General features: G+C 48.5%; 1 protein-coding gene across 1 annotated transcript in view; it reads right to left on the bottom strand.

Annotated features, from left to right (window-relative positions):
• Positions 1-2408: 2408 nt before the first annotated feature.
• The window catches only part of LOC129703059 (SAM domain-containing protein SAMSN-1-like), a 48821-nt gene continuing 27433 nt past the window's right edge, over positions 2409-23796 (bottom strand). Inside the window, exons 3-8 of the mRNA XM_055645248.1 lie at positions 21529-21672; positions 16205-16334; positions 14392-14543; positions 10143-10349; positions 7864-8017; positions 2409-3459 (exon numbers count right to left, since the gene is read on the bottom strand). Coding sequence (XP_055501223.1) covers positions 3260-3459; positions 7864-8017; positions 10143-10349; positions 14392-14543; positions 16205-16334; positions 21529-21672 — 987 coding nt within the window. The 3' untranslated portion in view covers positions 2409-3259. The remainder of the gene's footprint in view (positions 3460-7863; positions 8018-10142; positions 10350-14391; positions 14544-16204; positions 16335-21528; positions 21673-23796) is intronic.

Consider the following 23796-nt stretch of genomic DNA (forward strand, 5'->3'; position numbering starts at 1 on the left):
CTGTACAACTGCAGAAGGACCTCTTTGCTGCTATACTCAACCCCTCTTGTTATACCCCTTAGTTTAGTTTAGAGATACAGCGTGGAAACAGGCCCTTCGGCCCACCGACCCAGCGATCCCTGCACATGAATACTATGCCCTACACACACGAGGGGCAATGTAACATTTGTAACCAAGCCGATCAACCTTCAAACCTGAACGCCTTTGGAGTGTGGGAGGAAACCGAGAATTGGACATTGACTCGAATTGCCGCCATCGGGACTTACAAAGGCGCTGGTTTGGCGAGTTGAGACAGCGAGTGCTTTATTTTGCAACGGTAAAACAACGAATTAATTGGTCGGTAAGACAGCCAAAAACGCGATGCTACTTCCACAAGTGTGGTGCTAGTCTGATACAATTTGGTAAAAAGCGCGCAAAACCCGCCCCCCGCCCCCCCACCCCCGCGCCAACGTGATCGGTGCAGCCAATCCGAGGGTTTGACTAACCAAAGCCACCACTTGGTGTTGCTACACTAGGAACAATTATAAACCTGCATCGAAAATTACACCTGATATGCCTACTTACACAAAATAAAACTCATTTTATTTTTCTGCTCACTGTGTCTCAATGCCGGTGGTAATAATGAGCAAATACTGATATCACACTATTGATATTAATACTAATATGACACTAGTATTAACTAATACAAATATCAATATTCGTATTAGCCATTTTTAAATATTAAAAATAAAACATAAAAGTGCCAACAATCTCCTCTCTTCCTCATCCGCAGGTGGTCCCAACTTTTACAAATCCATGTGGAGTTTATCCTACATTCTCCAAGTTTCCTTCGGTGGCTTTTATTGAAATAACCTCTCCATGTTTTGGGGAAGCACTTGGTTTCCTTAAGGACTTTGTGAAATAGCAACCCTTTTACTTCTACACGCTAAAGGGCCCGTCCCACTTTCACGACCTAATTCCATATAATCATATAACCATATAATATGGTTATATGGAAATAGGTCGTGAAAGTGGTCGCGACCTCTGCCAAGTTTGCCCTTGGCTCATACTCGCAACATGGTCGTCACGAGATCGTATGTAGGTCGTAGCGGGCCGTGATGCTAGTCGTGGGCATTCGTGGCATCAAGTAGGTCGGGGCGTTTTTCTAGCCTGATGAAAAATGTCCACGAGTAAAAAAGGTTGTGAATTATGTCGTGAAAGTGGGACAGGCCCTTTAACTTGTCCTCAGTCTCCAGTCTCCCTGCTACTCAGCGAGCACAATCCCAGATAACAATACTATTTATTGAATTTTAATTTCACCGCGAACCTTGTTGCGTGTCATGACTGCTGGCAGATCCATTTCCCTCCGGGGATGAATAAAGTATAGTATCGTATCGAAAAATGAATGATGTACTTCCGTAAAAAATTCATGTCACAGGAGCAGAGTTGAGCCATTCAGCCCATCGGGTCTAGTCCGCCGTTCAATCATGGCTGATCTATCTTTCCCTCTCAACCCCATTCTCCTTTTTCTGAACACTTTTGTTCGCTGTGGGAACAGGGAACTGCAGATGCTGGTTTACACAAAGGGATAACTGCAGGAGTAACTCAGCGGGTCAGGCAGCATCTCTGGAGAATATGAGAACTTGGATAGGTGACGTTTCGGCTGATGTTTGAATTAGGGTCCCAACTTGGAACGTCACCTATCCATGTTCTTCATGACATGGCCCGCCTGTTATCGCCAGTCATAGTTCTCCCTCCTCTTAGGGGAAACAAGACTTGAACTGTCTACAAACAGTCTTGGTTGCACTGGGGATAATTCACGCTGCCTCGGCAAAGCAGCCAGCAGAATTAAGGATGAGTCTCACCCCGGTCACTCCCTCTTCTCCCCTCTCCCATACAGAAGTGTCAAAACGCACACCTCCAGATTCAGGGGGAAGACTCCATTCAAGGACCCAAGCAATCGTTCTAGGTGCGACAAAGGTTCACCTGCATCTCCTCCAACCTCATCTACTGCATCCGCTGCTCTAGGTGTCAGCTGATTTACATCGGGGAGACTAAGCGTAGGTTGGGCGATCGTTTCGCCGAACACCTCCGCTCAGTCCGCAATAACCAACCTGACCTCAGCACTTCAACTCCCCCTCCCATTCCCAATCCGACCTCTCTGTCCTGGGTCTCCTCCATTGACAGAGTGAGCAACAGCGGAAATTGGAGGAACAGCACCTCATATTCCGCCTGGGAACCTTGCGTCCGGATGGCATTAACATTGAATTCTCCCAATTTTGCTAGCCCTTGCTGTCTCCTCCCCTTCCTTAACCCTCTAGCTGTCTCCTCCCACCCTCCCATCCGCCCGCCCTCGAGCTCCTCCTCCTCCCCTTTTCCTTCCTTCTCCCCCCCACCCCCCATCAGTCTGAAGAAGGGTTTTGGCCCGAAACGTCGCCTATTTCCTTCGCTCCATAGATGCTGCTGCACCCGCTGAGTTTCTCCAGCAATTTTGTGTACCCTCCAGATTCAGGGACGGTTTCTTCCCAGCTGTTATCAGGCAACTGAACCATCCTACCACCAACTAGAGAGCGGTCCTGACCTCCCATCTACCTCATTGGAGACCCTCGGACTATCTTCAATCGGACTTTATCTTGCGTTAAACCATATTCCCTTTATCCTGTATCTGTACACTGTGGACGGCTTGATTGTAAGATGTATCGTCTTTCTGCTGGCTGGATAGCTCGCAACAAAAAAGCTTTTCACTGTACCTCGGTACACGTGACAATAAACTAAACTGAATGAAAAGTTGTTGGGTTTTCCCAACATTTGACCCATTAGGACGTTCAATTTGTCCAATTTATTATTAACTGATCTTAGCACAGCATAGATCAGTGGTGCAGCTAGAGAAAAGATCAAAGGATTATAAAAAAAACGATTTGGGTTGGGCAGCCAAAATCCGTCTTTTACCCAATAACAGCTGAAGTAAGCAGCATGTACAAATTCTTTGCTCTCTTCCGAAAATGCTGTAATTTGTCCCAATTATCCAATCGATTTCTCTTTAAATATATTAGCAAAATTGTCCCAGCTCAAACGGAAACAGATGAAGGAGAATTACAGAGTTTTGCAAATGTTTTGACATGTTTCTATGCTTTAGGGAGAGATTACAGGGTAATTCAAAACACTGCCTTATATTAAATGAAGTGAACACCAATACCAGAAGCCTGCCAACTCCCTCTGTAACAGACCCCTTCCCATTAAATGCTACATGTATCTTGTGACTGGCTTCTCTCCACAGCGATCAGTTGGTTAGAGAGACATCCTCGACCATTTCCGGCAAGTTCACCAAGTCGAAGTCGTCTTTTCCATTGTCTGAGATTTCCGAAGTGGCATAACATCCCGAGTCCCTGGGGCATTCCAGCAATTGGGATCGGTCGTTTTTCAGGTTGAAGTCTTCATTCTGAGTTGTTGGGGCATTTTTGTCCTCCTCTTCACTCAGGACTACAGCGGAAAATAATGCATAAATATCATTCTCGTTAGTCACCTGGATCTATTACCCACATGCACATTACATAGAAACATACAAAGAAAATAGGTGCAGGAGTAGGCCATTCAGCTCTTCGAGCCTGCACCGCCATTCATAGAAACATAGTCTGCACCGCCATTCAATATGATCATGGCTGATCATACAACTCAGTATCCTGTACCTGCCTTCTCTCCATACCCCCCTGATCCCTTTAGCCACAAGGGCCTCATCTAACTCCCTCTTAAATATAGCCTGATGTAGCCTGATGGATGCTCAAAGGCTCACAAGGAATAGGAGTAGAATTAGGCCATTCGGCCCATCGAGTCTACTCCGCCATTCAATCATGGCTGATCTCTGCCTCCTTATCCCATTTACCTGCCTTCTCCCCATAACCCTTAACAACCGCTCTAATCAAGAATTTGTCTATCTCTGCCTTAAAAATCTCCGCTGACGGCATCCACTCCACGGCCCTCAGTGGCATTGAGTTCCACAGATTCACTTCCCACTCAACTGAAGGGTTCAAGTATTTTTTTAAAAAGCACAATGTGCTGAAAAATCATCAAAAACGATCAACTCATTCGCCTGTCTCTTCATTATGGGAAATGTTACTGTCAGTGTCATTCGATTTTAGATGTGTTGTGTGATGAGGGGAGTTGATTGAAGGACACAGGATGTAGGGTTAGGTACAAGCGTATCTCTATCGCTAACTGAAACGTATCTCTTATCAGTCAGCTACTTCCGCAGAGTCTGCAGTCCTTCCTTAATGAGATCTGTGCACAGAAAAAAATCCTGTCACATTTGACAGGCACTTGTTATCACAAGCTTCTTGGATGCAACTTTATATTGAAGAGGGGAGTTTCCACTCCAGCCTCATCATAGTGGGCATAGTTTTTCACACAGAGAGTTGTGAGTGTGTGGAATTCTCTGGCTCAGAGGGCGGTGGAGGCCGGTTCTCTGGATGCTTTCAAGAGAGAGTTAGATAGAGCTCTTAGGGATAGCGGAGTCAGGGGATATGGGGAGAAGGCAGGATGGTCAGCCATGATCACATTGAATGGCAGTGCTGGCTCGAAGGGCCAAATGGCCTACTCCTGCACCTATTGTCTATTGTCTATCCCTCCTCTGAGTCAAGCATAGAGTCATACAGCGTGGAAACGGGTCCTTCAGCCCAACTTGCCCACAACGACCAACATGTCCCATTTCCAGCTGAACTACTATCTACCTCTTTGGTGACCCTTGGACTATCCTTGATCGGACTTTACTGACTTTACCTTGCGCCCAACGTTATTCCCTTATCATGTATCTGTACACTGTAAAGGGCTCGGTTGTAATCATGTATTGTCTTTCCGCTGACTGGTTAGCACACACCAAAAGCTTTTCATTGTACCTCGGTACACACGGCAATATACAAAATTGAACCCCACTGGCTTACATTTGGCCCGTATCCCTCCAAAGCTGTCCTATCCCTGCACCTGTCTAATTGCTACTTAAACGTTGCGATAGTCCGTGCCTCAACTACCTCCTCCATCCGACACCTTGTTCCATACACCCTTTGTGTGAAGCACTTGGAGATGGACATCAAGTGCTACTTGAAGTCCACCAACTGGGTTAAAGACACCCTTTAGTCTGCCCATAACTTGTTGGCATCCCAGCAACTGTGAGCTGTTCATCAGGAACATTTCAACTGAACTGCAGCATTGAATATGGAGGAAGGAACTGCAGATGCTAGTTTACATGGAAGATAGACACAAAATGCTGGAGTAGCACAGCGGGTCAGGCAGCATCTCTGGAGTAAAGGAATAGGTGGCGTTTTGGGACGCGACACTTTGGTCTAGGCCCTCTCAGTTTAAACCTCTGCCCTTTAGCATCTGATAATTCAACCCTGTGAAAAAGATCGAGACCCGAAACGTCACCTATACGGGTGTCAGAGGTTATGGGGAGAAGGCAGGAGAATGGGGTTAGGAGGGAAAGATGGATCATCCATGATAGAATGGCAGAGTAGACTTGATGGGATGAATGGCCTAATTCTGCTCCTATCACTTATGGCCTTGATCCATTTCTTCAGAGATACAATTTATTTGTTGTCATTTGAACCTCATTGAGTTTCAAACGAAATTTGGTTTCTGCAGTCATACACACAAGAAAAAGAACCAAGACACGACACAATTTACACAAACATCCGTCACGGTGAATCTCCTCCTCACTGTGATGGAAGGCAATGTCTTATCTCTCCCCTGCACTCCTCATTCTCCTCCCGATGTCAGAGTCAAAGCCCCCGGCGGGCGATGGTAAGTGCCCCCGCGGCCATTAACGGCGCGCCAGGTGATGCAAGGCCGCGCTCCGGGTAATTTTCAACCACGCAACTCCGGGTCTTGGTGTTGGAGCCCCCGGCATGCGCTAGCAAGTCCCGCGGCAGTAAAGCCGAGCCGGGCGATGTAAGGCTCCACTCCAGGTAATTTTCAACCCCGCAACTTGGATGCTGCCTGGCCCACTGAGCTACTGCAAGATTGATCGATTGATCGATCGATGGATCGAATGATTGAAAGATACAACATGGAAACATGGCTCACTGAGTCCACGCCGACCATCAATCACCCGTTTACACTAGTTCTCCTTTAATCCATTCCCTCACATTCAGGGTGACTTACAGAGGCCAATTCATCCACATTACCGCACATCTTTAGTATGTGGAAGAAACATAGAAATATAGAAAATAGGTGCAGGAGAAGGCCATTCGGCCCTTCGAGCCTGCACCGCCATTCAATATGATCATCCAACTCAGTGTCCTGTACCTGCCTCCTCTCCATACCCCCTGATCCCTTTAGCCACAAGGGCCACATCTAACTCCCTCTTAAATATAGCCAATGAACTGTGGCCTCAACTACCTTCTGTGGCAGAGAATTCCACAGATTCACCTCTCTCTGTGTGAAAAATGTTTTTCTCATCCCGGTCCAAAAAGATTTCCCCCTTATCCTTAAACTGTGACCCCTTGTTCTGGACTTCCCCAACATCGGGAACAATCTTCCTGCATCTGGTCTGTCCAACCCCTTGAGAATTTTGTAAGTTTCTATAAGATCCCCCCTCAATCTTCTAAATTCTAGTGAGTACAAGCCGAGTCTATCCAGTCTTTCTTCATAGGTCCTGGGGAGAACGTGCAAACTCCACAAAGGCAGCACCTGAGGTTAGGATCGAACCTGGTTCTCTGGCGCTGTGTGGCAACAGCTCTATCGCTGCGCCACCGTGCCGCCCAATGTCTTCCCATTTAATACCTTCTGTTATTCACAATACCTCCAGTACTCTCATCGAATATCAGCACCTGTTAGTGTCTAAAGCTGCACTCTAACAAGTTCATAAATTCATGTGATAGGAGAAGAATTAGACCATTCGGCCCATCAAGTCTACTCTGCCATTCAATCCGCAAGTGCAAAAAGTTGTAAACACTGCCCAGTCCATCATCGGCTCTGACCTCCCCACCATCGAGGAGATCCACCACAGTCGTTGCCTCATAAAGGCTGGCAGCATCATTAAGGACCCACACCATCCTGGCCACACAATCATCACCCCGCTGCCTTCAGGTAGAAGGTACAGGAGTCTGAAATTTGTAACATCCAGGTTCAGGAATAGCTACTTCCCCACAGCCATGAGGCTATTAAACTCAACTCAAACAAAAATCTGAACTTTAATAGCCTATTCCACTTTATATGATTATTCATGTGTGTATATATTTATACAATGGTATATGGACACACTGATCTGTTCTGTATTCATGCCTGCTATGTTCTGTTGTGCTGAAGCAAAGCAAGAATTTCATTGTCCTATCTGGGGCACATGACAATAAACTCTCTTGAATCTTGAATCTCTGCCATTCCCCTCTTAACCCCATTTCCTGCCTTCTCCCCATAACCCCTGACACCCACACTAATCAATAATCTATCAATCTCCACCTTAAAAATATCCATTGACTTGGCCTCTACGGCCTTCAATGGCAATGTGTCCCACAGATTCATCACCCTCTGATTAAATAAATTCCTCCCCATCTCCTTCCTAAACTAACGACCTTTCAGTCTGAGCCTATGACCTCTGGTCGTAGACTCTCCCACCAGTGGAAACATCCTCTCCGCATCCAATCTATCCAGGCCTTTCACTATTCGGTAAGTTTCAATAAGGTCCGTCTCCCCCCCCACCTCATCCTTCTAAACTCCAGCGAGTACAGGCCCAGTGCCGCTCACCATATGTTAACCCACTCATTCCTGGGATCATTCTCGTAAACCTCCTCTGGACCCTCTCCAGAGCCAGCACATCCTTCCTCAGATATGGTGCCCAAAGTTGCTCTCCTTCCTGTCCAGAGGCCCCTCAGCAAGGCAGAAGTAAGACTGTCTTACCGTCCATATTGTCAGAACTCTGCTGTGCGGCAGACAAGATCTTTGCTCGCAGCTCCGAGTCTGTGATGTTAAGTTCAACGAGATGACATTCCTTCAGGTCTTTGAGGTCATCCAGATTCTGGTAGCCGTTCAGGAGGAAAGTGGAATAAAGATCCTACACAAAAGAAATGAAAGAACCAAGACCATGACACACAAGGAGCGACAACAACGAGTCCTCTGACTGTTAAATCTGCTTAAATTTTGAGTCAATAGACAATAGGCGCAGGTGTAGGCCATTCGGCCCTTTGAGCCAGCACCGCCATTCAATGTGATCATGGCTGATCATCCCCAATCAGTACCACGCTCCTGCCTTCCCCCCCATATCCCCTGACTCTGCTATCTTTAAGAGCTCTGTCTAGCTCTCTCTTTAAAGCATCCAGAGAATTGGCCTCCACCGCCCTCTGAGGCAGAGAATTCCACCGATTCACAACTCTCTGGATAAAAACGTTTTTCCTCATCTACGTTCTAAATGGCTTACCCCTTATTGTTAAACTGTGGCCCCTATATCAACTCAGCCAATATCATCTTATTTGTGCCAGATGTATGAGAGGCATAGGTAGGGCATTCAGTCGAGGTTTTCCTCCCAGGATGGAAATGTGTAACACTAGAGGACTTAGCTTGAAGGTGAGAGGGGCAAAGTTTGAAAGGAGATTAGACCAAGTGGGACCTGTTGGGTCCCGTCCCCTCAACGCGCGACTGTGGAGGGGGCAGCCTGCGGCATCACACACACACACACACACGCCACACCACACCACACCACACCACACCGCACCACACACCACACCACACCACACCGCACCGCACACACCACACCACACACCGCACCGCACCGCACCGCACCGCACCACACACCGCACCACCACCACACCACACCGCACCACACCACCGCACCACACCACACCACACCGCACCGCACCACACCGCACCACACCACACCGCACCGCACCACACCACACCACACCGCACCGCACCGCACACCACACACACACCACCACACCACACCACACCGCACCGCACCACACCACACCACACCACACCGCACCACACCACCCCACACGACACCACACAACACCACACGACTCCACACCACACCACACCGCACCGCACCGCACCGCACCACACCGCACCACACCACAGCACACCACACCACACCACACCACACTGCACCACACCACACCACACCGCACCGCACCACACCGCACCGCACCACACCACACCACACCGCACCACACCGCACCACACCACACCACACCACACCGCACCGCACCACACCACACCACACCACACCACCACACCACACCACACCACACCACACCACACCACACCACACCACACCACACCACACCACACCACACCACACCACACCACACCACACCACACCACACCACACCGCACCACACCACACCGCACCACACCACACACCACCACCACACACCACACCGCACCGCACCACCACCACACACCACACACACACACCACACACCACACCACACACCACACACACACACCCCACAACACACACACACACCACACACACACACCACTCCCACACACACACCACACACACACACCACACACACACACCACACACAAACACCACACACACACCACACACCACACCACACACACACACACACACCACACACACACACACACACACACCACACCGCACCGCACCACACACCACACCACACACCACACCACACACCGCACACACACACACACACACACACACACACACACACACACCACACACACCACACCACACACACACACACCACACACCACACCACACCGCACACCGCACCCACACACCACACCGCACCACACACACACACCGCCCCACCACACCACACCGCACCACACCGCACACACACCACACACACACACACACCACACCACACCGCACCGCACCGCACCACACACACACACTAACCACCCCCCCACACACACCGCACTGCACCACACACACACACACTACCACCCCCCCACACACACACACACACACACACACACCACACCACACACAATTCCCACACCACACACCACACAAGCACACTAACCACCCCCCCCACACACACACGCACACTAACCACCCCCCCCCCACACACACACACACACACACCCCCCCCCACACACACACACACACTTTCCGCACCACACCACACACACACTGCACCGTCACACACGCACCACACACCACATACCACACCACATACCACACCACACACCACACCGACCTGCAGTTGGATTCTTTCCAACAATTCCTGGAGGGAGTCGGGAAGCGGCTGTGTGCTCCTCCTGTGGCGTCGGTGTTTCTTGGGGTCGCTCTCTTCATCGGGAAGGACATCCACGTAAATGAACTTGAAGTTTCCCACTCTGGAGTTGAGCATTCCCGTCCAGGTGCCCATTGTAGACTTGTTGATGATACTGATGATGTCTCCTTTCTGAAAGAGGTCAGCACGTTAATCCCTGTAAATTGTCCCCAGTGTGTGTAGGAAAGTGCGAGTGTGCGGGGATCGCTGGTCGGAGTAACCTGTTTCTGCACTGTATCTCTAAACTAATCTAAACTAAACTAAGGTAGACAAAAATGCTGGAGAAACTCAGGAGGTGAGGCAGCATCTATGGAGCGAAGGAAATTTCCTTCGCTCCATTGATGCTGCCTCACCCGCTGAGTTTCTCCAGCATTTTTGTCTACCTTCGATTTTCCAGCATCTGCAGTTCCTTCTTAAGCTAAACAAAGAGTGTATGCATAGTGGGTATCGGGTTGATGGGGTGGAGGGGAAGAGGTTGTTCCTGATAAAAATGCACTGGAGTGCTGGAGTAACTCAGCAGATCAGGCAGCATCTCTGGAGAACATGGGCAGATGAGGTATTGGGTCGAGACCCTTCTTTGGATCTGTTTGCTGCTCTGAGAAACCTTAGAAGGCTGAGGAAGTTCGGCATGTCCCTTACAACTCTCACCGACTTCTACAGATGCGCCGTAGAAAGCATTTTATCGGGATGCACCACAGCTTGGCTTGGAAACAGCTCCATCCAAGACCGGCAAGAAATTGCAGCGAATTGTGGACGCTGCCCAGACCATCACACAGACCAACCTCCCTTCTATTGACTCCATTTATACCTCACGCTGACTCGGCAAGGCCAGCAGCGTAATCTAGGACGAGTCGCACCCTGACCTCTTAATAATAATAATAATAATAATAATAATGCATTTTATTTGCTGGCACCTTTCTGGACACCCAAGGACACCTTACAGGACATAAAATCACAATATATTTATCAATATTACAATCGTTAATTAAAAAAAAATAAAAAATTCACAAAACATTTTAAGTCATTAAAATCAGGGTGAACATGGTGGAAGTTATGTCGGGTATGCTAATCTAAACAGGTGTGTTTTGAGTTGTGATTTGAATTGACCGATAGTGTCCAGGTTACGGATGTGAGGTGGGAGAGTGTGTCAGAGACGTGGGGCAGAGCAGCTGAAGGCTCTGGCACCCATGGTGCTGAGTCTAAATGTGGGGACAGTTAAAATTGCAGCTGAGGAGGAACAAAGTGACCGGGAAGGAGTGTATGGTAGCAGCAGGTCAGAGAGGTATTGGGGAGCAAGGTGGTGTAGGGCTTTGAAGGTCAGCAGTAAAATCTTGTAGTTAATCCGGTGGTGCACAGGGAGCCAGTGGAGCTGAGTGAGGATGGGTGTGATGTAGTCCGATGATCTGGTGCGGGTGATGATCCGGGCTGCAGAGTTGTGAATGCATTGGAGGCGATGAAGAAGTGTATTGGAGGTGCAAGTGAGGAGTGGCGTTGCAGTAATCGATGCGGGATGTGACCAGGATGAGCGTGGATGAGGACTTTTGTATTGTCTTTGGAGAGGGAGGGGCGGAGTCTGGAGATGTTGCGGAGATGAAAGTATGCAGAGCGTGTGATATTGCTGATGTGGGGGCCAAAGGAAAGTGTACTGTCCAGAATGACGCCGAGACTTTTGACATGGGAGGAGGTGGGTATGGGTGAGCCGTCAACTGAAATGGTGAATGGGTGGGTTTTGGAGAGTGTGGACTTTGAGCCAATTAGCATGGTTTCTGTATCACTCTTCATAGTCATAGAGTGATACAGTGTGGAAATAGGCCCTTCGGCCCCATAGCAGAAGTGTCCACGCCGCGGGGCTGGACTGGAAGTATCCCGAGCTAATTCTGCTACCACCACCATGGGCAAATGCATGGCAGATGCAGTATAATTTGGATAAATGTGAGGTTATCCACTTTGGTGGCAAAAACAGGAAAGTAGACTATTATCTGAATGGTGGTCGATTAGGAAAAGGGGAGATGCAACGAGACCTGGGTGTCATGCTACACCAGTCATTGAAAGTTGGCATGCAGGTGCAACAGGCAGTGAAGAAAGCGAATGGTATGTTAGCATTCATAGCAAAAGGATTTGAGTATAAGAACAGGGAGGTTCTACTGCAGTTGCACAGGGTCTTGGCGAGACCACACCTGGAGTATTGCGTACAATTTTGGTCTCCTAATCTGAGGAAAGACATTCTTGCCATAGAGGGAGTACAGAGAAGGTTCACCAGACTGATTCCTGGGATGGCAGGACTTTCATATGAAGAAAGACTGGATAGACTCAGCTTGTAACATCGCTAGAATTTAGACGATTGAGAGGGGATCTTATAGAAACTTACAAAATTCTTAAGGGGTTGGACAGGCTAGATGCAGGAAGATTGTTCCCGATGTTGGGGAAGTCCAGAACAAGGGGTCACAATTTAAGGATAAGAGGGAAGTCTTTTAGGACCGAGATGTAAAAATTTTTTTTTTACACAGAGAGTGGTGAATCCGTGGAATTCTCTGCCACAGAAGGTAGTTGAGGCCACAGTTCTTTGGCTATATTTAAGAGGGAGTTAGATGTGGCCCTTGTGGCTAAAGGGATCAGGGGGTTTGGAGAGAAGGCAGGTACAGGATACTGAGTTGGATGATCAGCCATGATCATATTGAATGGCGGTGCTGGCTCGAAGGGCCGAACGGCCCAACCTGCCCACACTGGCCAACATGTCCCAGCTACACTAGTCCCACTTGCCTCTGCTTGGTCCATATCTCTCCAAACCTGTCCTATCCATGTACCTGTCTAACTGTTTCACAAGCATCAGGATAGTCCCAGCCTCAACTACCTCCTCTGGCAGCTTGTTCCATACACCCACCACCCTTTGTGTGAAATTCTTATTAAATCTTTTCCCCTTCACCTTGAACCTATCTCCCCTCTCCCATCGGGCAAAAGGTGTAGAAGTGTCAAAACGCACACCTCCAGATTCAGGGACAGTTTCTTCCCAGCTGTTATCAGGCAACTGAACCATCCCACCACAACCAGAGAGCAGTGCTGAACTACTATCTACCTCATTGGTGACCCTCGGACTCGCTTTGACCGGACTTTACTAACATAACCTTGCACTAAACGTTATTCCTTTTATCCTGTATCTGTACACAGTGGACGGTTTGGTTGAAATCATGTATTGTCTTTCCGCTGACTGGACAGCCGCTGAGAATGTTCTTCCGTTCAGACGTCGGAGTTCCGATCATCTTCTGGCGAGAGGGCCTGAACATCGGGCCGCCGTAGTGGTGACAGCGTACGGTTGAAAAGGCCCCGATCGTGGGTGAACAAGGAGGAAGATGACTGAACTTTGCTGCCTTCTCTCACAGTGGGAAACGTTGATTCCGCTGTGTGGGGATATTCATGTTAAAGTCTACCGTGTGCTGTGTTCTTTTTTATTCGTGTGGCTGTACGGTGACCACGAATTTCACTGTGCCTTGTGACAATAAATGCAAACTTGAACTTGAACACAGAGCTTTTCACTGTACTTCAATAGACAATAGACAATAGATGCAGGAATAGGCCATTCGGCCCTTCGAGCCAGCACCACCATTCAATGTGATCATGGCTGATCATCCCCAATCGGTACACCGTTCCTGCCTTCCCCCCATATCCCCTGACTCCGCTATTTTTAAGAGCCCTATCTAGCTCTCTCTTGAAAGCATCCAGAGAACCTGCCTCCACCGCCCTCTGAGGCATGGAATTCCACAGACTCACCACTCTCTGTGAGAAAAAGTGTTTCCTCTTCTCCGTTCTAAATGGCTTACCCCTTATTCTTAAACTGTGGCCCCTGGTTCTGGACTCCCCCAACATCGGAAACAAGTTTCCTGCCTCTAGCGTGTCCTAGTCCCTAACAATCTTATATGTTTCAATGAGATCCCCTCTCATCCTTCTAAACTCCAGCGTGTACAAGCCCAGCTGCTCCTTTCTCTCAGCATATGACAGTCCCGCCATCCCGGGAATTAACCTTGTAAACCTACGCTGCACTCCCTCAATAGCGAGAATGTCCTTCCTCAAATTAGGGGACCAGAACTGCACACAATACCCCAGGCGTGGTCTCACTAGGGCTCTGTACAACTGCATGTTGTACACGGTACACGGGTGGATAAACGCAACTAAACGTTACCTTGAGCTTCAGGGAGTCGGTGTCGTAGGGGCTCGGTGTGAAGTCCGTGTGCACACGAGCGCGACCACAAAAAGGACCGGTGTAGGGCACCTCCTCATCCAGCCGCAGACTGTCCCTGTTGCTCATGGTGTCCGATGCACTTGCCATTCCACCTGCTCACGAGATCAATACACATCATGGATACCAATACACCACTCTGCAGATATTCCCACCACACCTCGCCTCTCTCCCATGCCTCATTGAAGTTGGCCCGGCCCCATCACAACCCGTCTTCCACCTTGGATTGATGTACAGTAAACCTTGAAACATGGGAAATAGGCGCAGGAGTAGGCCATTCGGCCCTTCGAGTAACTCAGCAGGTCAGGCAGCATCTCTGGAGAACATGGATAGGTGACGTTTCACAGAGTGCTGGAGTAACTCAGCGGGTCAGGCAGCATCTGTGGAGAACATGGATAGGTGACGTTTCACAGAGTGCTGGAGTAACTCAGCGGGTCAGGCAGCATCTAAGGCGCTAAGGAAATAGGCAACGTTTTGGGCCGAAACCCGTAAGGGTTTCGGCCCAAAACGTTGCCTATTTCCAGAAGGATTTCGGCCCGAAACGTTGCCTATTTCCTTAGCTCCATAGATGCTGCTGCACCATAACTCAGTGGGTCAGGCAGCATCTGTGGGGAACATGGATATAGGCGACGTTTCACAGAGTGCTGGAGTAACTCAGCGGGTCAGGCAGCATCTGTGGAGAACATGGATAGGTGACGTTTCACAGAGTGCTGGAGTAACTCAGCGGGTCAGGCAGCATCTCTGGAGAACAAGGATAGTTGACGTTTCCGATCGAGACCCTTCTTCAGACTCCTGGTCTGCAGGGTAGGTTCACCAGGTTAATTCCCGGGATGGCGGGACTGTCATATGTTGATAGAATGGAGCGGCTGGGCTTGTATACTCTGGAGTTTAGAAGAATGGGAGGGGATTTTATTGAAACATATAAGATTATTAAGGGTTTGGACACGTTAGAGGCAGGAAAGATCCTCCCGATGTTGGGGGAGTGCAGAACCAGGGTCAAAGTTTAAGAATAAGGGGTAAGCCATTTAGAACGGAGATGAGGAAAAACCTTTTCTCACAGAGAGTTGTGAGTCTGTGGAATTATCTGCCTCAGAGGGCGGTGGAGGCCGGTTTTCTGGATGCTTTCAAGAGAGAGCTGGATAGAGCTCTTAAATTAGCAGAGTCAGGGGATATGGGGAGAAGGCAGGAACGGGGTACTGATTGTGGATGATCAGCCATGATCACTGTGGATGGCGGTGCTGGCTCGAAGGGCTGAATTGCCCACTCCTGCACCTATTGTGTATTGGCTATTGGTCTAGACCTGGTGCTGGAATCCAGGTTAGTTGACGGCTTCGACCTGCTGGAGGCCGGGGGAGAGGTGAGGATCTGCGGAGACGATGGTCGCGGCTGGAGTGCAGGTGAGGGCCGGTAAAGCCTGTTGAGTGATAGGTGGATACACGTGATAGTGTGTGTCATCTGACAAATCGCTGGAGAACCCTGACAGATAGCACATGGTACAGAGGTTAAGGTGTGGAAACAAGGAACTGCAGATACTGGTTTACACCAAAGATAGACACAAAGTGCTGGAGTAACTCAGCGCGTCAGGCAGCACCTCTGGAGAAAAAGGATGGGTGATATTTCAGGTTGGGATTCTACCTCAGACTGTCTGAAGAAGGGTCCCGGCCAGAAAAATCACCCATTCCTTCTCTCCAGAGATGCTGCCTGTCCCACTGAGTTACACCAGCACTTTGTGTCCACAAAGGTCCCGTTGACTTACTGGACGAGCTCTGGCCACTGTGAAGACTCTGAAGGCTCTCGAGAGATTCGCAGGGTCTTAACAAGCGCACTTCACCTTCTTGTTCTTCCGTTCCATGGTTTAATGGATCTTCCCCCCCACTGTCCTCGCCCTGAAAGAAACATTGTCATTTTTAAGTGACCCCCCTCATATCAGAATCAGAATCGGAATCAGAATCACACTTTATTCGCCAAGTATGTTTTGCAACATACGAGGAATTTCATTGGCCAGGTCAGTCATACAATTAAAAGCAACAGATCACTCAAAAAAACACATTTCAACATGAACATCCACATACACATTCCTCACTGTGATGGAAGGCAAAACAAAGTTCAAGTCCTTCCCTTAGTTCGTCCTCGGTCATGGGCCTCGAGGCTCCGTTGACGGGACGATCGTGACTCCTGTAGCCGGCGGCATTCAGGCCCTCCGCATCGAGGCGATCAGCTCCTGCATCGGGGGGGGGATGTCAACTCCCCCGCGCCGGGTGATCAAACCTCGCATCAGGGGCTGGTCGAACCTTCCGCGACGTTGGAGCTTCCCGACTAGCCTCTCCCGACTACGAGCTTGATGGTAAAGTACGCGGTGGCCGCGGTGGGAGCGATCCCAGGCAAGGGATCAGCTCCAATGTTAAGTCCGCGTCCCTGCGATAGGGCTCAAAGTCAGTCCGAGGAGTCTTCCAGCTCCATCGATGGAAAGCAGCAGAGCACACGGAGAATGTGATTCGAAAAGTAATCATATCTCCAGCAAGGTAAGAACCTGAAAAAAAGTTTCCCCCGTTCCCCTCCCCTCTCCCCCCCGCATTAAACAAACTGAAGAACATTAAAACAAACTTTTAACACACTAAAAAATAACAAAAAAGAATGAAAAAACGAACAGACTGTCAGCAGGGCAGCCATCGCCCCGGCGCCCCTGGTGGTTTGAAGCCACGGTCAAGAAAGCACACCAATGTCTCGACCTACATCGAAGGCTTCGGAAGTTCAGCATGTCTCCAGCAACTCCCACCAACTTCTACAGTTGCATCACGAAGCATATGAAATGCAAATGAATGAATGACTAAGTTTTTATTGGCCAAGTGTTCACATACAAGGAATTTGCCTTGGTGCTCCGCCCGCAAGTGTCAACATGACATACAGTGACAGTAGCAATGACCCACAAAACATTAAACATTAATAATAAAACAGTATTGATTAAACATGTGAATTAAATAAAATACCAGAGCAAAAGGAGGCTACAGACTTTTGGTTGTTGAGTAGAGCTACTACTCGTGGGGGAAAAAAAAGCTGTTTTTATGTCTGGCTGTGGCAGCTTTGACAGTCCGGAGTCGCCTTCCAGTAGGAAGTGGTTCAAAGAGTTTGTGGCCAGGGTGAGAGGGGTCAGAGATGATCGTACCCGCTCGCTTCCAGGCCTTCACAGTGTACTGTTCATCAATGGAGGTTTGTGGTCCCGACCACGGGGGAAAATGGAAGAGGACTGACCAAACTTTGTGCCTTCCACCGCAGTGATGGATGCTGTGGTGGATGTTTGTGTTCAATTTTTATTGTGTGTTGTGTGTTCTTTTTTTTATTGTACCACTGCTGGCAAATTCATTTCACTGCGCTTTATGTGCAAGTTTATTCATGTGTGTATATATTTATATTATGGTGTATGGACACACTGATCTGTTCTGTATTCATGCCTACTATGTTCTGTTGTGCTGAAGCAAAGCAAGAATTTCATTGTCCCATCAGGGACACATGACAATAAACTCACTTGAACTTGAACTTGAAGTGACGAATAAAACTTGACTTGACTTGGACGGCTCGGTTGTAATCATGTGCGGTCCCTTCGCTGACTGGTTAGCACGCAACAATAGCTTTTCACTGTACCTCGGTACACGTGACTATATACGAAACTAAAGAACCTTCCTTCATGTCTGTTGGAGAGGCTTGTCAGGGGTGCAATCAAACATGTAACCAAAGCTGCGGCAGATATTGGAGACTGACACCAAGGTCTAGATTAGGTGGACAAAAGTGCTGGAGAAACTCAGCGGGTGCGGCAGCATCTATGGAGCGAAAGAAATAGGCAACGTTTCGTCCCGAAACGTTGCCTATTTCCTTCGCTCCATAGATGCTGCCTCACCCGCTGAGTTTCTCCAGCACTTTTGTCTACCTTTGATTTTTCAGCATCTGCAGTTCCTTCTTAAACACAAGGTCTTGTTTAGTTTAGTTTAGTTTATGAAGGGAATAATGTCCCTGATGGTAGAGTTAGTGCCTCCAAGCCCCAGAGACCAGGATGTGATCCTGACCTCGGCTGCTGTTTGTGTGGAGTTTGCACCTTCTCCTTGTGACCGTGTGAGTGACCGATGGTCAGCATGGACCCGGTGGCCCCAAGGGTCTGGTCCCATCCTTTATCTCAACCTAAAACTACAGATAAGCGGCTCGTGAGATAAATGCCAATATCTAGGCCAAAGAGTTTGTTTGAACAGGTCGTAATCGAGATAGAGAGGTGGAAGAGTTTAGTTAGAGAATTCCAGAGCACAGTGGGAACAGCTGGTGAACTGTACTGTAGGTTTATTATCTAAATGGTGGCCGATTGGGAAAGGGGGAGATGCAGCGAGACCTGGGTGTCATGGTACACCAGTCATTGAAGGTAGGCATGCAGGTGCAGCAGGCAGTAAAGAAAGCGAATGGTATGTTAGCTTTCATTGCAAAAGGATTTGAGTATAGGAGCAGGGAGGTTCTACTGCAGTTGTACAGGGTCTTGGTGAGACCACACCTGGAGTATTGCGTACAGTTTTGGTCTCCAAATCTGAGGAAGGACATTATTGCCATAGAGGGAGTACAGAGAAGGTTCGCCAGACTGATTCCTGGGATGTCAGGACTGTCTTATGAAGAAAGACTGGATAGACTTGGTTTATACTAGAATTTAGGAGATTGAGAGGGGATCTTATAGAAACTTATAAAATTCTTAAGGGGTTGGACAGGCTAGATGCAGGAAGATTGTTCCCGATGTTGGGGAAGTCCAGGACAAGGGGTCACAGCTTAAGGATAAGGGGGAAATCCTTTAAAACCGAGATGAGAAGAACTTTTTTCACACAGAGAGTGGTGAATCTCTGGAACTCTCTGCCACAGAGGGTAGTTGAGGCCAGTTCATTGTCTATATATTAAGAGGGAGTTAGATGTGGTCCTTGTGGCTAAGGGGATCAGGGGGTATGGAGAGAAGGCAGGTACGGGATACTGAGTTGGATGATCAGCCATGATCATATTGAATGGCGGTGCAGGCTCGAAGGGCCGAATGGCCTCTACTCCTGCACCTAATTTCTATGTTTCTATGAACTCACAGTGCCAAAGACCCAGGTTCGATCGTGACCTCGGTCGCCATCGGTGAAGAGTTTGCAAGTTCTCCCTGTGACCGCGTGGCTTTTCCTTTGGGTGATTCGGTGTCCCTCCCACATCCCAAAGACGTGGGGGTTTGTATATTAATTGGCCCTCTGCAAATTGCCCCCTAGTGTGTAGGGAGTGGATGACAAACATAGAAACATATAAAATAGGTGCAGGAGTAGGCCATTCGGCCCTTCGAGCCTGCACCGCCATTCAATGTGATCATGGCCGATCATCCAACTCAGTATCCTGTACCTGCCTTCTCTCCATACCCCCAGATACCTTTAGCCACAAGGGCCACATCTAACTCCCTCTTAAATATAGCCAATGAACTGTGGCCTCAACTACCTTCTGTGGCAGAGAATTCCACAGATTCACCTCGCTCTGTGTGAAAAAAAATGTTTTTTCTCATCTCGGTCCTAAAAGATTTCCCCCTTATCCTTAAACTGTGACCCCTTGTTCTGGGCTTCCCCAACATCGGGAACAATCTTCCTGCATCTAGCCTGCCCAAGAAGATTGTTCCCGATGTTGGGGAAGTCCAGAACAAGGGGTCCCAGTTTAAGGATAAGTGGAATAGCAAAGTGGAATAACACAGAGCTAGTGTGAGCGGGTGATGGATGGTCGGCGTGGACTCGCTGGGTCCAAGGGACTGTTTCTAAGCTGTATTTCCAAAACTTTGGTTTAGTTTTTTTTTAATTAAGTTTATTATTATTGTTGCTTTTTGTTGCTTTCTATCCAACCCAAGACAAGCCAATCCTGTGTAGCCTTTGACTGGATAGCATACAACAAAAAGCAATGATAACATTTAACAATTAAATTATAACAATGGTGTTTTATCATTAATGTTTTATTATTATTAATGTTCAGTGTTTTCTGAGTCATTCGTAACTGTCACTGTATGTCATGTTGTTACTTGTGGGTGGAGCACCAAGGCAAATTCCTTGTATGTCAATACTTGGCCAATAACCTTACTTACTTACTTAGTGGGTGTTAGGCACTCCCCTCCCCCCCGGTGAATGCTATGTACTTACCTTTCTCTGCTTCCGAGTGCAGGCCTCGTGGCTGTGAGTCTGGAATCAAGGGGTTAAAAGGCTCCTGTACCCGATTGGCCAAGCTGCAAAATGTGACTCATCTGAAGCTTAAATACCAGAATCTCCCAGGATTCTCTCTCTTCTTCGTAGACCCTGACTTGTGAGCAGCCTGCTGGTGTGAGCTGAGGAAGGCCTGGCCACATGGCATAGAACTTTGTGTACTTTCACCATTACTTGTTAACAAATATTGAATTGGGACGGATAAGGGCTGACCTTAGTGTTTTCGGGTATTTTGTTTCAGGGTTATATCTCTTTAGGCAAGTTTTAGAGTCTCCGGTTCGACGGCCCATTACGTGGCTGGCTGGAGCACTGTTTAATTGTTTGTTAGTCCATCCCTATCCCTGACTGGGTTGTTTGAATCAGGTTTGGGTTTTGTGTTCCATTGAATAATTAAACTACTTTTGAACTTGAACCTGGTTTTTGACTTGTGTTACGCGGCTCTGAAGTACTTGCATTCGGGAGTCGTAACAGTGGGAGACCGTACATACTCCGTACAGACCGCACCCAGAGTCGGGATCGAACCCGGGTCTCTGGTGCTGTTTCCACGCTGTATCTTGAAACTAAACTAAACTAAACTCGTGGCAGATGCAGCGCGGACAAAATGGCCGCTTGGCGCACCAGCGTCCGCACCGACCAGCGATCAGCGCACATTAGTACTATCCTACGCACACTAGGGACAATTAAAACATTTTTTTAATACCAAGCCAATTTTTGGAGCGTGGGAGGAAACTCATGCGAGACCGTACAAACTCCGTACAGACAGCACCCGTAGTCGGGATCGAACCAGGGTCTCTGGCACTTTTGTCCGCGCTGTATCTCTAAACTAAACTAAAGTAAACTGGAGGCAAAAACTCACCATCTCCTCCGACAAGGCTTTGATGTACTTGCGTGCCATTTTCTTCTTCATGGTTTTGGTGATGCACCTCATGGTCTTACTGATGCTGCCCGAATTTGTTGTCGGTTTGGCCGTGTTCTCGCCGGCGGCTTCACCATCGGGCGCCTGCACGCAGGAATAATAAACGCCAGCATTAGACCCGTCTTCCACTTGGCCGCTCACACATCATAAGACTCATAGAGTCATCGAGTGGAAACAGGCCCTATGGCCCAACTTGCCCACACCGGCCAACAATGTCCCAGCTACACTAGTCCCACCTGCCTGCGTTTCGTCCACATCCCTACAAACCTGTCCTACCCATGTACCTGTCTAACTGTTTGTTAAACATTGGGATAGTCCCTGCCTCAACTGCCCCCTCTGGCAGCTTGTTCCATACACACACCCACCACCCTTTGTGTGAAAAAGTTACCCCTCAGATTCCTATTAAATCCTTTCCCCTTCACCTTAAACCTATGTCCTATGTAAACCTAGGAGGAGTCCAGAACCAGGGGCCACTGTTTAAGAATAAGGAATAAGCCATTTAGAACGGGGATGAGGAAACAGAGAGTGGTGAGTCTGTGGAATTCTCTGCCTCAGAGGGCGGTGGAGGCCGGTTCTCTGGATGCTTTCAAGAGAGAGTTAGATAGAACTCTTAGGGATAGCGGAGTCAGGGGATATGGGAAGAAGGCAGGATGATCAGCCATGATCACATTGAATGGCGGTGCTGGCTCGAAGGGCCGAATGGCCTACTCCTGCACCTATTGTCTATTGTCTATGGCCTCTGGTCCTCGATTCACCTACTCAGGGCAAGATTCCCCTCATGATTTTATTTAATAAAAATATTATTTGTAAACAACGTTCTGGTGATGTTTTACAATGGTTGTATGATGTACTACGACATTGAGAACTTTAATCTGCACTCTGCATCTTCCCCTTTGCTCTACATATAGTACTTGCGTTTGACCTGATTATATTTCGGCAGAGTATATCTGATCAGTCCGGATAGCATGTCAAAACAAAGCTTTTCACTGAAGATAGACACAAAGTGCTGGAGTAAAGGGCCTGTCCCACTTACGGGACTTTTTCGGCGACACAGTAACATCAGGTCGCCGAAAATTTTCAACATCCAACAGGAGACCTGTTGCGACTATGATGGGTGCCGGCAAGTCGCCGAAATAATTCGCGTAAGTGGAACAGGCCCTTAATTCAGCGGGACAGGCACATGTCTGGAGAAAATGGATCGGTGACGTTTCGGGTCGGGACCCTTCTTCAGATTGAAACATCACCAATCCATTTGCTCCAGAGATGCTGCCTGACCCCCTGAGTCATTCCCTACATTTTGTGTCTATTTTGGGTAGTTCATGAAAGCTTTTCACTGTACCTCAGTACATGTGACAATAATAACCCTGAGCCTTAACCTAAAGTTGAAACGGATACACATTGTATGGCATCTATTGTATAGATCAATTAATTGATTGATGGAAGGGTACAGCGTAGAACAAGGCCATTCAGCCCATCAAATCCATGCCAATCACCCCCTTCACACAGGCCTCATAGCAGAAGTGTCCACGTCCCAGGGCTGGAAACTGGGAGCATCCTGAGCTAATTCTGCTACCACTATCATCTACTGCAACAAGTGATGGCTCCCGCTGATTGTCGCCGGAAGCTTGCGTCCTGTTCAGGATGGACGATGACAGCGAGGCCAACATTTGTAACAAGATGGACACGAAAGGAAGAAGAAGACCCCTTCACAGTCGTATTTTGTGTTATCCCACATTCTCATCCACTCCCTACACACTAGGGGCAATGTGGCGGCACTGTGGCTGCCTTACAGCGCTTGCAGCACCGGAGACTCAGGTTCGCTCCCGACTACGCGTGCTGTATGTACGGAGTTTGTACGTTCTCCCCGTGACCCGCGTGGGTTTTCTCCAAGATCTTCGGTTTCCTCCCACACTCCAACGAAGCTCATGTTTGTAGGTTAATTGGCTCGGTGTAAATGTAAAAACTGTCCCTAGTGTGTGTCGGATAGTGTTATGGGGCTGTCCCACTGCGGCCACCTAATCCTCGAGTTCTGGCGAGTTTGCCCTCGACTCATACTCGCAGCATGGTCGACACGAGGTCCTGGGAGGTCTTTGTAACTCTCCTTCATGCTCGAGAGTGGTCCCCGCGTACTCGAGGCCTCAGCTAGGTCGCGGCGTATTTTTCAACATGCTGAAAAATGCCCGCGAGTGAAAAAAGGTCGCCATGGAA

Source organism: Leucoraja erinacea, chromosome 13 (assembly GCF_028641065.1).
Source record: "Leucoraja erinacea ecotype New England chromosome 13, Leri_hhj_1, whole genome shotgun sequence".
Classification (NCBI taxonomy): domain Eukaryota; kingdom Metazoa; phylum Chordata; class Chondrichthyes; order Rajiformes; family Rajidae; genus Leucoraja; species Leucoraja erinaceus.